Below are 17,021 nucleotides of genomic sequence, written 5' to 3'. Positions count from 1 at the left end.
ATATATATATATATATATATATATATATTTTTAAACTTCATGTTTCGTCAACCAACCAACCAACCATTTTTCTACCAAAAAAATTAAAACCAACGAACCGTTTGATGGGTAAAACATCAAGTGGATTAACCACAAACTGGATAACCTATAATTTCTTCCAATGGCATAAGCCATCTTACAAGTTTATATTCAATAATATTTTTCGTTCATTCGTGAGAAGGGACCTTTGCCTAAGGAAACTGTGATTCTGAGCTCGATTCCTCTTACCTTTTTGGGGTCACTCGCATAGGGACATTTAGTGCTCCTAACTGCTTTCAATGAAAGTTGAATAATTCTCATTCAACCCTGGCATGAACTTATCCATGCAGTAATAGGGTCAGTATGGGCCAACAAGACTAGTCAAGCCGAATACCTATCATTAAAAAATAATAATAATAATAAAAAAAGGGTGAATAATGTAAAGTATTCTTGCCTTTGGAGTTGCGGGAAACATTCTTCTTATCCTTCTCAAACCATGAAGACTATGGCTTCAATGTCACAATACTTTATTCATTGGTTGTTGAAGGAAACTCAAAATCATATTCAATGATATTCCACATGTCGTAGTCCATGCTTTGAATGAAGATCATCATTTGATTCTTCTAAGAGTTGTAATTACTCCCGTTGAAGGTCAGAAAAAGTATAATGGAGTTTCCCTTGGCGAGACCAACGCTTGTATTTACTATTCCTTCAAATCATCGGACTCACTTGCTTTGATACTACTTGTTCAATCGTTGCAACATAAGATGTGGTGAATTGGGTTACTAAAAAAGTATTGTAACTTGAATGCTCAATTACTCAAAACACTAATTGACCCAAAGAGAGTTGTTGTATGGAAAAAAGTGCAAATGATAATTGTAAGAAGAGAATGAAGACAATTGTAACACAAAGATTTATAGTGATTCAATAACTTACCTATATCCACTCTTAGGATCACACTTGGATTTTCACTCTCTTACAGTGCTTCAACACTAATCCTAAGGGAGTCAAAAAGCCCTAGCCAGCCTGAACCTGCTTGAGCCCAACTTGGACTGGAATTTTGAAACTTGTGGCTGGGGTCGGGCCGGGCTTGGGCTAAAGCATTGAGCTAAGCCTAGCCGGACCCAACTCGGCCCTATATATACTATATCTATTTCAATCTGTGTAAAAACCTATCTAGAGATGTCTTTTGATATGGTCCCCGATGAATAAACACCAGAAGCTCTTAACTCACTATTTGTCTGAAACAAAGCTTGGACATACGCAAGGCTTATGTTCACACACACACACACCATCTTGTATATTTGTAATTGTTATTTCCTTTTGGTTCTTTACTTGCCAAAAGATGGGATTCCGCTGGATAGTTCCTCTTGGGTTTATTGTGTGACAATACTTCCATTAATCATATGTGATCCCTAAAATAAATCTATTACAAAATTAAATTATAAAAGGGAGAGGGTTTCCCATGCTTCAAGTGATTTCTCTCACACTACACCAATGGCACCATAGAAAATAATATATTCCACATGTGTCCCACTTGATCTTGGTAGGAGAGAGAAAAAATAAAAAATCATGAGAGAGGGCAAGTGGAAAAATTTTCTCATTATAAAATTTTATATCCTTCTATAAACAAATTATAAATCTTGTCATTGGGCTAAGAATTTACATGCAATGATGAACAAATAAAATCTCCATTGGCTTAGAAAAAACCTACGACAGAGTTAATGTGACATGCATTAGAGAAGAGAATGGTGACAAGTAAATATATGGATATAATTAAAACAAGACATGTTTGAGAGTAATGGTGATTAGTGTGAAAATAGTGGGAGGTCAGTGAATTCCTAATCATAATTGAGTTGTACAAAGGATCAACTTTAAGCCCTTTTCTGTTAGTGTTTATCATTGATGATTTAACTAGTAACATTTAAAATGAGGCTTTGTGGTGAGATACTAATAGCTAGGAGTTAATGATAAGTCGTAGTTATGGAGATTTAACTTGGAATCAAGATTTCTTAACATAAGTACAATGAAGACGAGTATATGGTGTGTAACTTTAGTGCACTAAGACGGATAACAAAATGGTGAAACTTGAGGAGAGAGAGATACCACAAAGTGGTTAGTTTAGATATCTGGAGTATATCATAAACAAGAAATGTGATATAAATGATGATGTTTCTTAAAAAGATTAAAATAGGATGGATGAGGTGAGAGGTGTGCATGCATCTGGAATGTTGTGTGACTGACGCATTCCTCTAAATCTTAAAAGAAAAGTCAACAGGATAGTCATTAGAGTAGCCATGATGTATGGGCCAAAATGTTAGGCAATCAAAAAGGGTAATATAGATAAGCTAAGGGTAACAGAGATGATGTTGAGATGCATGTATGGAAAAACTAGGAGAGAGTAAAGAATGACCAAATTATAACTAATTTGAGAGTTGCTTCGATTCAGGACAAACTCCGACAAAATTGTTTAAGGTGGTATGACCATGTTCTATGTAGCAGACCCCATTAATTTATGTGGAATGTTTCTAAAGTGTTGCATTTTTTTTTTTTTTTCAACCTTTCACAGATTCAAGTAATTGACCCCATTTAGTTGGGAAAATGCTGAGTTGTTGTCGTTGATGAACAAATAAGATCTTTCTTAATATTCACTCTTGTATAGAGAGTAGATTTTTTATTGAACATCTTTCTCATTAAGGTAAATACCAAGAATCCAATGTATTAATTATAGCTAGATAGGAATCAACCGTTTAGACACCAAAACCCAAACTATAATGACAATGATCTCTCTAAGTCTGGGACCAATCACAACCAACTAATGAGAACCTTGTTCCTCAAATAACCGGCAGTAATCCATTCAAGTATTTGTAAGGGATCCCATTTAATATACACAAACATGTATGCTCATACTTGTGTTGGAAATCATCGTTGTTGACAACACAGAATGCGACACCTATGTGAATGAAATTCTCTATTTATCCCTCACTGTGAATGATTTAGGTTATAACCCATGGACAATCAAGCTCAGAATAATATCATGTGAATTGATAATATTTAACAATTAAATTGGGTTTGATGGATAGATCAATTCCAATAAAAGTTCTACCTTCAAACCCAAGTCTTGTAGAGAAGTGACGAAGTGGGGCTCATTGAAAGTAATTGGGCCTTGAAATATAGACCCAACAAAGCTTGAGCCAGGGCTGCACCCATGGCGAGAATGTTTTCTAGGCCAAAGATACAAAGTGGCGAGAGTAGAGAGCCACTATGAGAGTTGGGGGTAGCTGCGGTCTAGAGTCAATTAGTCATAGATACATATCATAGGTTCCAAAAGCAGCGCTTTACTACTAGAAATTTTTGCTTTTGTTGGAAACAAAATAGACAATAAAGCTGATAAGAGAGAGAGGGAGATGGTCACATAGTTGTACAGTTTGAATACAATTTTGCTTGAAAGAATTGTGATAACTGATCACTCAGTATGGAGACAGATTAGCATAATCCATAGGCCCATAAGGTTCAAACCATTCTGCAAGAAATCCCTTCTTTCTTCTTGGATTGCATTTCATGTCCTTGCAGAGTTGATCATTGTACCATATATGTGTTAGACCAATACAAGATCCTCGAAAATACTTGCTGGTATACCTCTTCATGTACTTTTCCCATCTTAGGATGTCTTTCTCCATCTCTCTAATGCTAGGTAACTTGAAAACACCATCAAGGTAGTGTGCAAGCCATCGGCACCTCATCTCCGATGTGTATAGATTCGAAATACTCTCGGAATATCCTATTATTGCAAGTTGTGGTATTCGAGGATGGATGCATTCCCTAAATCAGCAAATTTTTAGAAAAATTCTTCCTTTCAATGCATGAACACTTAGGTTGTGTTTGGTATCTTTTTGTAGAATCTAATTTCAGAATGCATTCTGAAGCAAGAAAATCGAGAAGAATCTAATTTCAGAATGCATTCTACATAGAGAATCTATCATGAGAATGCATACCAAACATAGCCTTACTATCATTAATAACTTTCATGAAAGCTAGTTTTGGATTGCTTTTGAGGGGCTGGCTGGAAACCGCTAATCTATATCATCCAAAACCAGTGATTAAGTCAAGAGCGAGGAAGAGAACCTGTAGAGGGGAACCGTCGTCGTTGGTGACCCGATTGCTCGATCTTGGAAGGCCGGTGATGTGAAAATATTTTTGATCTTTTGATCACCTTTGTATCCTGTTGCGAAAATGATGATATCTGATTTTAGAGGAGCATCATCCTCATCAACCATCAATCCATCTTTGCAGAAGCTAAAGCTCTTTGATTTCTTCAAGATGATACTTCCCTCTTCAACTTTGTTGTAGAAATTATTTGGCAATGTTGAGAGTTGACATGAAACTATTTGTTCAAAGAAATTATGTTCGGGTATCATTCCATACTTCTTCATGGGTATCTTTGATCTATAATAGCTTTCAGCAAATTTGGAAAATGCCCATCTCTACAAATTAAAGTGATAGTTAGCTTGAAGCTTAGATTAAAATGAATAGAGAAAGTAGCTAAAATTACAAAAGATGTCATTTTGTATTGGAAAAAAGAAAGCTATCCACTTGTGTGTGTCTATGCCTAGACACATGCATGCTCGAAAATATTGAGTTGCCCTTGCCCCATGTGCTAAAGAAGCCTTCGCACGATCTCCCATTAGTCTACACATTGGCAAGGTGGCCACGTAAATGGGTATAGCGTTCTTTTCCCCCTCTGTATATTATATTCATTTCCATTTGATAGCATTTTGATCATTTTATCAAAATTTTGATTCATAGTTTGAGCAATTTTCCTTTGTTCTAACTAAAATTTGGCCATTAAGAAGTATATAATGGGATCTTCTATCACATGGACTAACGTCACCAAGTCATGCATTACCAAGCGGTAAATAGTGAAGCTTTATAATTCATTGAGCATCTTGCGGCCAAGAAAGGACCCAAAACACTTCTTAATAAAAACAAGAGTAAGAGGAAGTAAAGGAGTTACCACAGGGGTGAGGAGGGTAGCCACAATGCTAAGAAAAAGTCCTTCACCGGGTTTGTGGACCAATAGCTCGGAGAAGCGATTCAGGTACAGGAATCCAAGGGAGACACCCCATGGTAGATAATCAGTAACATACCAATGTACATTCCTATAGAGTACAGTACATGGACGATCAACTCCTATAATAGAAAGTTGAAAATTTTTAGTACATCATATAATAAAAAGCAACTGTTTCTTGTCTAGAACGGCCCCTACATCCAAACATAGGGGTGCATACCTCAAGAGGGGCACGATGGTCATTTTGTGCCCTTTTATACCTGTGGTGCAGGGGCTGTTTTTGGAAAAAAAAAACTACGTCTCTACAATTAAATACATAAAAGACAAAAAAGAGAAACAAAAAATATTAAAAATAGGGCCGGGCTTATTTGAATACTGACCATTTGCTTTGGCACACTCAGCTGCAATGTCCAAGCCTGATTTCTGGAATCCAACAACAGTAACATGTTTTCCTTTGACAAATTCTATAGCAGTGGTGTTATCCATAAGAGAATAGTCCATGGAGTGTATCACATTTCCTTGAAACACCTGTGGGCCTTTAGTAGTGGGGAATTCTGGAATGTTTGGGACACCACTGAACCGGCCAAGGCATAAGATAGCGAAATCCACTTGGTAAACCTGTTTCACATCAAGAATTTAATTGAACCGCCAACCAGGCTTATTGACTCACTCTGCATCCATACCAAAAAATAAAAAAATAAAAAATAAAAAAATAGAATAATCCACTTTCCCATAGTTCACAATTACCCCTTAGGTTATGTTTAGTATTATACGGAGAATTAATGGAAATGGAAGCGATTTTTTTTTTTTGGTAGAAGGAAGAGGATTTTTTAAATTTTTAAAAGAAATTTTTGTAATCATTAACCCCATGTGACTATAACTCCAAATCATTTCATATTTGGTTATTAAATTTTATTTTACTTTACATCTAAAACATTTATTAAAAAGAAATATGAAATAAAAATTATATGTAAAATATATCATTACTATATGCATTTTTTTTTTAATTTATACAATCATATGGGACTTGGGATAATGATTATAAAAGTTTCTTTTTTAAATTTGAAAATGTCACTTTCCTTCCCTTTAAATTTCCCTTGTTATCGATCATAGCCTTAGGTTTTAGTACTTTGCATAATATATATCCATTTTAATCAAAGCTGGATTCTATTTTGACACCCATGATTAGAAACAATAGAAAATTTCATTCTGCTCGAGTAGCATGGAAATTTCATGTGCAGTCATTAGGAAAATTGAGCAACAAACTCACCACACAAGATTTTAGAGTCTAAATTCTGAAACACCTATCTTGTGGCTAACCACTTCAATCCATCTCACACCATCCATTGCATGTGAGAACCATTGTTAGCAAAAATGCTTTTAAACACGTTCTCATTTTTTACCATTTAAAACACGTTTTTCTGTATGCTTTCCAAAGATATGGGAAAAAACTGCAAACAACAAGTTTTCCCGTGTTAAACACGTTTAAAATGCATTTCAACAATTTTTTTTTTTTGGCATTTTTTAAGACTTAACTTGTTGAATATGATGTCTACTTAATTGACCATATTTCTCTCTCCCGAACTCTGATCGACCTAATTCTTTCGTTAACTTGAAGCTAACTCAATGTTCTCATGATATCACATTCAACTCAATATCAATGTATGAACCCCGAAATTGAGATACAAATTGATGCATTTGTTGAAAGGTGTTTCTAAAGTGATGACTCCCAACTCAAACAGAACATACATTACTCTAAGAATGTATTTATTATGTTCACAATAATGAAGAACATCATAGTCAAGCCACATTGCTCAATAAAATTTGGTCATGTGTGGTGTATGAATTTAGAATTGGTTTTGGATGATATTCAGTCTTATGTCATATAATTCATATGAGACATGAGATATATATATATATATATGTGTGTGTGTGTGTATTAGTGTTGGATACTGTAGTTGTTTTGAACATTAAATGTAGGTATTCATGTAATAATTCCTTAAATTATATGAGTGTACTACCTTTTTTTTTCCCCGTTTGTTTGAAATCTACACATTTAAAACCCGTACTACATGTTTTCTGTTTTTTGCCGTTCTTTTTTTTTTTTTTTTTTTTCATTTATTTGACCGTATTATTCGAAACTTTTTATTGTTTAAAACCCGTACCATCTATTTCCTTTTTTTTGCCACTCCCATTTTTGCTAACAATGGTGGAAAGCACACCGTGAATGATATCCTATGTAGACTTCTACCAAAAAAAAGATATCCTATGTAGACGGTTGGGATAGTACACCGAGTCAAGTTTTTTTTTTGTGGAAACACCGAGTCAAGTTGCCAGGCTTGTAAACACATATCTCAATTTTTACCCAAAAAAAGGAAAGACACATATCCCAATCAAGGTCTCATGTGTTTTAAAGCTAAGTTCACAGTTATCTAATAAGACCTTTCCAAGATAGCCCCAATCCACCACATGGTAGTAGGAACCACGAGATGGTGCCTGGGAATACGTAATAATCCTAAAAAAATATAGATATAAAAATAAAAAAACACATCCCATTGTATATTTATTGATTTAAATATGAAATTTGACAACTTAGTCAATCCATATAGTGTACAACAAAACCAACATATTGACAAAAAAAATTAGGATTTTTATGAAATGACATTTTTACCCTCTATTTGGGAGATGAAAGAGATAGGAAGATCAAATGGTTCAAATCAGGTTCACATAAGAGATTGTTTCGTATGCTTCTAATCCTGTTATATAAAATTCATTTTCTCCCTCTATATTTAATGGATTCAAAATGTCAAGATCAATGGCGTATGAGACCGTAAACTTGAGTCGGACTCAGAGATAAACCCATATGGACAATCGAGCTCCTCTGCTATGTCCTTTCTTGGCGGAGCCTGGTGGAAACTACCTACGATTTTGACACGTGGCATCAGCCACGTTTATGGTGGATAATACAAGATCAAAGGAAATGGTCTAAATTTTGGTTTTGAAAACTCGACCGGACCAGGTAGAAAAAACCTAAATCCTTCACCTCTTCTTGTCCCTCTTTCCCTCTTCTATTCAAGTGAAAGAAAACTCCCAAAACCTAGGGCAGAAAAATCTCTCTTTTTCCTTCTTCTTCTTAAAAGATTGTCTGTGGTCTGTGGTCTGTGGTCCAGCTGTGTTGCAAAATTAAGGATTCCACCTACACAAGGGTGGCTCTTTCACAGTTGCCAAGCACAAAAAAGAAGAGGCCGTATCAATTTTTGTCCTGGTTTGAATCAACTTTTTGGTTTTTAGGTGCAAGGCTTGGACCAACTGAGGAAAAAGGAAATGAAAAAGAGGAAAAGAGCAGTAAGGAGTTCATAATTCACAGACATTACAGAAGATAGTGATACACCTCCCCTTCCGATCTCTCCGACATAGAACTCAATCACAATCAATCCCTAAAATTATTGTAGCAACTTAAAAGAGACTAAAAGTTTGGGAATTGGTACCTCAGTTGAACCAGAATTTAGGTCTAGAACTGTAACGTTCCATTTCCCTCCAAGGCCAAAGGCCTCACCATTGCCACCCCATAAGTCCCATGCTTCAATTTCTTCATCAGATGCTCCCTGATAATCAATTCCGGTGACCTTGGAACTGAATTTGATGTGCCGGAGTAGATCAAACTGAGTAGCATAAGACTTTACATACTCGAAAACCTGATTGGCACTGGGGAAATCTTCTTTAACAGAAGAAGGCCATGGAAAATCAGAGAACTGATAGAGTTGTTTGGCAGTCTGGAGCTTAGTAGTCTCAACTGTGTGATTCCATAGTCCACCAATCTCACTTTCTGCTTCAAAGATAACTGGTCGGAAACCCTTCTCCAAGACATACTTGCATGCCAGAAGCCCACTAATGCCGGCTCCGACGATCGCCACTCTCCTCTCCATTGTTAGATACGGCCGGAGATCCTAGTGATTGACCTTCTTGATACACCACCAGAGACCCAAGGTTCTAACTTATACCCAAAACTGTATGAGATTAATATCATTTTCTCATTTGTTTGAGTACTGAGAGGAAATATCTCTTAAAAAAAAAAAAAGTACTGAGAGGAAATAACAAAACAGAGTTCTATGGAAACCCCATCACACTAATTTCTATTAATTGATGAGGTAGAGGATGAGTTTCTAGGTTGGTTGCATGCATTTAAGGCAGTTGTGCTCTACTGTAATTTTAAAGATGGTTTGTTGGATCCTTTTACTTCTCTCTATTTTCTTAAAAAAATGTTTTCTATGGGAATATTGCCATACACATGCATGTGAATCAATAGGAACACATAAGGAAATAATATCACATGGGTCCCACTTTGTTCGGGTAGAAGAGAGAGAGAAAAAAAAAACATTAGAGAGAATTATCCATGGTAATGTGGATACAATTTTCCATTAGAAAATTTCAAATCCATCTATACACTACTTATAAATCTTGCCACTGGCCTAAAACTTACATCCAATAATGAACAAATAAAATCTCTCTATCTTAAACCCCCCCTAAAAAAATAAAAAAAAAGATATTCACCCTAGCTAGTATGAGGATGCATACCTTGTCAGGCATCTTTTCCGTTCCGATAAATATGCCATGAATCAAGTGTACTAATTATAGCTACATAGGGATAAACTGTTAGGACACCGGAACCCAAAATTCTTAACTACATTGGCAATGATCTCAATAGTCTGGCGACCAATCACAATCAATTAATAAGAACTTTTTTTTCTTATATAATTGACAATAATCCATTTAAGCATGTATGCACACACTTGTGTTGGGAATCATCATACTTGACAACACACAATGTGACACCTATGTGAATGGAATGCTCCATTTTATCTCTTTTTTGTGAACGATTTAAGGTTCAAACCCATGGACAACCAAGCGCACAATAATATCATAAGAATTAATAATATTTAACAATTAAATTGGGTTTGATGGACAAACCAATTCCAACAGAAATTTCCCTTTCAAATCCTAGTCTTGTAGGGAGGTGGATGTAGAAACGCAACCCTAAAATGATGCAAAAGATAATGGAAAAACAAAACAAACAATGCACACGGATTTTATGAGGTTCGGCAAGGTTGCCTACGTCCCCAGTGAGATGAGATCCTGCTTCACTATCAATGGAGAATAAGGTTACATCGCTCGTCCTCACACCTCTCAGTATTACTTGCATTACAGAGAAAGAAACCCTCGCTACAAATATATATCCTGCCTGTCTAGGTACTACACCAGTACTCCCTGGATTAAACTGCGACGGAATATAAGACATCATACACCAATAGTGGAGAGATAGGGCTCGAGCTCTAGACCAAGCAGAGTTCGAGCCATGACTGCACCCATGACTAGAAAGTTTTCTGGGCTGAGATCCATGTGGTGGAAGTAGAGAGCCAATATGACAATTGAGTGTAGCTGCAGTCTATGGTCATTGATACGGATCACAAGTTCCAAAGGCAGGGATTTATTCGAATTTTTTTGCTTTTGACTGGAAACAAATGAACACAAAATAGACACTAAAGCTGATATTCAACTTCATGTGGCACATGATTTTCAACTATTTCTTATATTCTTTCATCTTTTTATTTATTTATTTATTTATTTATTTCAAAACAGCATCATCAATACCTAAACACACCTTGTTTGAAAAAGATCAAAGGCATCTCCTTATTTTAGAGAGAGAGAGAGAGAGAGATGGCCACGTAGTTGTACAGTTTGGATACAATTTTGCTTCAAAGAATTGTGATCACTCAGTAACGAGAGAGATTAGCATAATCCATAGGCCCATAAGGTTCAAACCATTCTGCAAGAAATCCCTTCTTTCTTCTTGGATTGCATTTCATGTCCTTAAAGAGTTGATCATTGTACCATATATGTGTTAGAACAATACAAGATCCTCGAAATAATTTTGGGTGTACCGCTTTACTTCTCCCATATTAGGATGTCTTTCTCCATCTCTCTAATGGTGGGTAACTTGAAAACACCATCAAGGTAATGTGCAAGCCATCGACATATCATCTCTGATGTGTACAAATTCGAAACTCTCTCAGAATACTCTATTGTTGCAAGTTGTGGTATTCAAGGATGGATGCATTCCCTGCATCAGAAAATTTTAGATCTTCATGAGATATATTTTTTTTTTTTTCGTTTCCATGCATGAACATTAGGTCGTCTTTGGTATGCATTCATAGAATAGATTCTGGTCTAGAAGGCAGAAGCAAGAAAATAGAGAAGAATATGGTTTTAGAATGCATTCTAAACCAAGAATATATTCTGAGAATGCATACTAAACATAGCCTTACTATCATTAATAGCTTTCAGGAAAGTTAGTTTTAGGTTGCTTTCGAGGAACAAAGGGAACTATTCCATTCTTTGGGTACCAGCAGGGGTTGCAGCTACTTGGCTGAAAATCGCTAACCTATATTTATGGAAACCTGTGATTAAATCAAGTGACGAAGATAACCTCTAGAGCGGAACTGTTGTTGTTGGTGACCCTATTGCTCAATTGCAAAAGGCCAGTGATGTGAAAATATTTTTTATCTTTTGATCACCTTTATATCCTGTCGCAAAAATCACTATATCTGATTGTACATGATCATCATCTCCATCAATTATCAATCCATCTTTGCAGAAACTAAAGCTCTTTGATTTCTTCAAGATGATACTTCCCTCTTCAACCTAGTCGTAGAAATTCTCTGGTATTGTTGAGAGTTGACATGTAACTACTTGTTCAAAGAAACTATGTTCGGGTATCATTCCATGCTTCTTCATGGGTAACTTTGATTTATAATAGCTTTCAGCAAATTTGGAGAACGCCCATCTCTGCAAATTAAATTGGTAGTTACCTTGTATTTAAAAAAAAAAAAAAAAATCTTAATAAAAGCAAGGGTACATTTTTAAAAATTTTTTTGGATGAATAAATTTTTTAAATTTAATAGATAAAGTATTGGGGACTTGAGATTTTCTCCAACCACAACCACTTATGATTCGGGTAAAACTCATCTTTAAAAATTAACGATTAAGAAGAAGATGCCCAAGTCCTCGTATGACTTTACATTGGGTTATTTACATCCGCTGTGGTATGATTGCTTTTACATGAAACCCCAACACAAAGTATACAAATAAAGGCATAAGGGAGTTACCACAGGGGTGAGAAGGGTAGCCACCATGCTAAGAAGAAGTCCTTCATCGGGTTTGTAAATCAATAGCTCAGAGAAGTGAGTCAAGTAGAGGAGTGCAATGTGGACACCCCATGGTACATAATCAGTGACATACCAATGTAAATTCCTGTAGAGTATTGTACAGGATGATCAACTCCTTTATTAAAAAAAAATTCTTGAAAAATTAATACAACATATAATAAAGGAACCAAGTTTTCCTATGCCCACGGTGAATGGAAGTGGCACCAGGACCACTCAAGGGGTTTGAGGGCGGGGGAAGCGGGACGATGCTAGATGCTCGACCTTAGGATCATGTAGTGAATGTCATTATGCGGTTCAGGAAAACTTCTTTCAATAAAAATATACATAAATTGACAAGAGAAAAGATTTAAAAAAAAAAAAAAATTTATGGCAAGGCTTGATCATGCTTGGGCCCAATATTTGATTACTGACCGTTTGCTTTGGCACACTCAGCAGCAATGTCCAAGCCTGATTTCTTGAATCCAACAACAGTAACAAGTTTCCCTTTGACAAATTCTGCAGCAGTGGTGTTATCCATAAGAGAATAGTCCATGGAGTGAATCACATTCCCTTGAAACACCTCTGGGCCTTTGTTAGGGGGGGATTCTGGAATGTTTGGGGCACCACTGAACCGGCCAAGGCATAAGATCATGAAATCCATTTGATAAACCTGTTTCACATCAAGGATTCACTTACTTACTGTTAAGGTATTATTAACATGCATGGGAAATATAACGTTCTTTGGTTGCGTGGCTCCTGTGCTCAAAGTCTCATACAGAAGTGGAAAAATGACGACTCACCCTGTAAAACCCTAAAAGCACACCAAACCAGGCTCATTGACTGAGTTCCATCATCAAGGATTTACTTTTATTAATAAAATAAGATTTAATTAAACCTCAAACCAAGGTTACTGTGTCCCAACCTTTTTTCATACTTTCCAATGGTTTTAATACAGTATTTGAGGACATCAGACCATGAATAGTATGAGATAGAATGAAGATGGTTACCCGTAATTAGGGTAGAGGAACCTGATTCCTTCACAATCTCCCATACTAGCAAAGTACATATCCAAAAATTTAAGTCTAAGTTATCTAATGACCTTCCCAAGATATCCACAATATCCGCCACATGGAAGTAGGAACCATGGGAGGGTGCCTAGGAATACGTATATCTTAAAATATAAAAATATTTTTTGGGTAAGGATTGAGTATAAAATTTAGCAACTAAGTCAATCCATATAGTGTACAACTGAACCAACCTCAAAATTATGAGATAATGTTCTCTGTTGGGAGTGTAGCATATGTTAACACCTTTTCACCTTTTTGTGTCTCTTTCTCCTATGAAATAATATCTTCACCCCCTTTTAGTAAGTGGACAGAACTACCCTTTCAAACATAGAACTTAATCCCTACAATTATGAGAAAAGAACTTTGTCCGTTTGTACGGCTATATATATGTCTAGATACAACCATATGAGAAAAGACCACGCTACTCCCATAACTAGATACCTCAGTGCGGCTTTCCATTGGCTAATGTGCTAATGCAGTGGCCGCTCAAATGGACAAGAATCTCTTGCCACTAAAATTATTGGGAAAAATAACCTTGTCAATATAGTGTTGCCTATGCCCAGACCGGTGAGGGAGCAAAAAGATTAGAATGCCCCCTCCAACTATGCACTTAAGATGTTCAAGCATGCCCTCCCATTGGACCCGCATGCCAAGGTAGGCAATACCAAACTGGCATAGTTCTCTCTCCTAAAATTAGGGTAGGAGAACTCTGCCGGTCTGACATAGGAATGCCAATACACAAGTGTGCTTGAAAATACCCAATAGCACGTGGTGCGGTTAGCTGGGTCTTTTCACACCCAACTGTGTTTGGATATTTCCTATTCCATATCGGTATGGTTCCTTTTTTCCCCCAAAATTATTATAACAATTTAATGGGAGAGGGATAGGCACACCTCCTATATGCAGTAAACTTGTAAGTCTTGCAGGTGGCACCAATGGAAGTATGGACGAAACATCATACAGGAGGGACAAGGGTCATTCCAAAGGGAAAAGAGACAGTTAGACATGGAGGACACTAGGCGGTGTACCCAGCTTTTTTCCAACTTATAACACATACTAAAAGTTTCAAAGAATAGGATTACCTCAGTTGAACCAGTATTTAGGTCAAGAACTGTAACATTCCATTCCCCTCCATGGCCAAAAGCCTCACCATTGCCACCCCATAAGTCCCATGCTTCCATTTCTTCATCTGATGCTCCCTGGTACTCAATTCCAGTGACCTTGGAACTGAATTTAATGTGCCGGAGTAGATCAAACTGAATAGCATAAGACTTTACATAGTCGAAAACCTAATTGGCACTGGGGAAATCTTCTTCAACTGAAGAAGGCCATGGAAAATCAGAGAACTGATAGAGTTGTTTGGGAGTCTAGAGCTTAGTAGTCTCAACTGTGTGATTCCATAGTCCACCAATCTCACTTTCTACTTCAAAGATAACTGGTCGGAAATCCTTCTCCAAGATTTACTTGCATGCCAGAAGTCCACTAATGCCGGCTCCAACGATCGCCACTCTCCTCTCCATTGTTAGATAGACCGGAGATCTTAGTGATTACCTTCTTGTACACGTCTAGAGAACCACGGGTCTTACTTGCAGGTGTCAATTCTAAGCCCGCACCGCCAGGCTGGCCAAGTTTGATCGGTCAAACTCAAAACCGATCTGACCCATTTAATAAACATTCGGATTTAAGCTCAATTTATTATAAATGATCGTTCCCAGCACAAGGATGCAACCTAGTTGGCACTTGGCACTCTTAAACTGATCGATAATCTGAATGCAACATTCAAAACTTTATTTCAATTTAATGGGGTCGATTACATTGAGATTTCGAGTGAGGACAAGCGTGATGATCCATGCAAAATGACGGGTTATGATTAATTATAATAAGTGCCGATTGTTAATCGGACACACCACTACAAATCAGCCACATGTTTATAATGACATTAAAATAATGTACCGGCTGTGTACCTGACGTACCATATAGATCAATCAAACTAAAGTGTCTTACACATTACGTCCATCACCAAGACAATCCATCATCCAACGTACTTTTTTCAAAAAAGGAAAAAGATAACTAATACTTGACAACCCCAATAAGTTTGATCAATAATATCAATCAGTCAGACATATTTAATACCCGTTTTCTCAACTTTTTTAGAGCCCGTTTAGAAATAAATATGTCATTAACTCTTTTAAGGTCCCTTTTTAACTCAATTAAAGATTAATATCCAACCGACCATTTGTAAATGAAACTTTGTCTAATCTATGAAACACGATTACTTAAACAGGTTGGTTCATATGTAAGGTTCTAAAGTAGGGAAACCCGATTAACCTCAATTAAAACCGGACTAACCCAGCCTGATCAATTGACATTACTATTTATTTATATCTGAAATGGTACTAGATTAAGAACTAAGATGGCATTCTTTAGGCACTGAATTCCTCTGTGGCGCAGCAGGGCATCTAGTGCATATCCAACAATTATAAACGCTTAGGCACGGAGTCTAAAGCAATTGCACACAATCTAAGACATTTCTAAACATTAAATACTTGTCAGATACCCTATTACGTCACAGAGGATCCAAGTTCATTCTTTAGCGTATTTTAAAATTCATCAGCTGCAATTTGCATTGTCTCATTATACAAATTTGTAAAGTCAAGTAGTTCAAATTCCAATCTACAAGATAAAAAGCACGATCTGGGTTAGAAAATGAGACCACATCTGCATTAACAGTTAAGACACACCTGTCCAGATAAAGGAAAAAATTAAGATCAAACCAAATCTCCATTGAGATTTGAGACATCCTGCCATGCTTCGTCCATGATCCTATTTTTTTTTTATTTTTCTAATTAAAAAAAATTGAAAATTTCAATTATTTAAGAAAAATAATTGAAGGATCATTATCAGTTCACCGACCTCCTAGATGCACTATTCCTATCAAAAGGTTGTCTTGCCTTTATCTTCAGGTCTTCAGGTTGACCAAGATGGGCATTGGTCCGTCCAAAAGAGGATAAGGGACCAATGAAAGAACGTGAAAGAACGTGATCATTATAGATGCATGAGGACCAATGAAAACATGTGAGAAAGAATCAATAGAAGTGCCATTTTTTATTTTTGACCATATTCTTCACATGATCTATTTTCCAAAAATGATAATTATGATATTGTAATAAATGTGGTCCAATGGACCCCAGATAAAATATATTTTCTGGCCAAGTGGTTCTTCAAGTAATATAAAATCCACAAATAAATAAATGACAAAATTAATAGAACAAAGTTTTTTCATTTCCATCAATGGGAGCAGTTCATATGTAAGGGACATCTAATGTAGATAGTGTGGGTCTATGGACAGTTGGACAAAAAATGTGATAGGGCAACAGAAGGATGCTTTACTAATGAGGAACGTGTGTGTATAATCAGTAGCTCTCGTCACATATAGATTGTGAAGCCACGAAGTAGACAACCGCCAATCTATCTCACATGGAATAGACAATGCCTTCTTAAGCTGAACATTTGTTACATAATTCATAGTCCGTGGAATACAAACAAAAGAAATCAAAACTTAACGAAGGATAACATCAGCGTCCCCACATATGATAGAGGTGAAACAAAGAAATCAAATCTAAAATTTCCTTGGATTTTTTTTTTTTTTTTTTTGGGGGGGGGGGG

General features: G+C 36.4%; 1 protein-coding gene and 1 pseudogene across 2 annotated transcripts; both read right to left on the bottom strand.

Annotated features, from left to right (window-relative positions):
- Positions 1-3,338: 3,338 nt before the first annotated feature.
- On the bottom strand, positions 3,339-9,259 carry LOC122081418 (probable flavin-containing monooxygenase 1). Of its 2 annotated transcripts, none has more exons than XM_042648539.1 (5): positions 8,575-9,256; positions 5,467-5,704; positions 5,033-5,208; positions 4,144-4,502; positions 3,339-3,840 (listed from the first exon to the last, which is right to left on the bottom strand). In XM_042648539.1, the coding sequence occupies exons 1-5, from the start codon at positions 9,010-9,012 to the stop codon at positions 3,489-3,491; spliced, it is 1,563 nt and encodes a 520-aa protein (XP_042504473.1). In that variant the 5' UTR covers positions 9,013-9,256; the 3' UTR covers positions 3,339-3,488. The 2 variants fall into 2 exon arrangements, with proteins under 2 accessions (XP_042504473.1, XP_042504474.1); XM_042648540.1 differs by having other exon boundaries at positions 3,594-3,799; positions 8,575-9,259.
- Positions 9,260-10,857: 1,598 nt separating this feature from the next.
- On the bottom strand, positions 10,858-14,875 carry LOC122081654 (annotated as a pseudogene).
- Between the last annotated feature and the right edge of the window lie 2,146 nt (positions 14,876-17,021).

Source organism: Macadamia integrifolia, chromosome 6 (genome assembly GCF_013358625.1).
Source record: "Macadamia integrifolia cultivar HAES 741 chromosome 6, SCU_Mint_v3, whole genome shotgun sequence".
NCBI lineage: Eukaryota > Viridiplantae > Streptophyta > Magnoliopsida > Proteales > Proteaceae > Macadamia > Macadamia integrifolia.
This window is presented reverse-complemented; position numbering and strand designations above follow the sequence as displayed.

What these genes read in the sequence shown, in the direction of transcription:
- LOC122081418 (XM_042648539.1), bottom strand. Translation starts at nt 9,012, where the DNA reads ATGGAGAGGAGAGTGGCGATCGTCGGAGCCGGCATTAGTGGGCTTCTG. An exon ending in TAAATTCTGGTTCAACTGAG is followed by an intron (nt 5,705 to 8,574) that starts GTACCAATTCCC and finishes GATGTGAAACAG; the next exon opens with GTTTACCAAGTGGATTTCGC. An exon ending in CTACCCTCCTCACCCCTGTG is followed by an intron (nt 4,503 to 5,032) that starts GTAACTCCTTTA and finishes TTTAATTTGTAG; the next exon opens with AGATGGGCATTTTCCAAATT.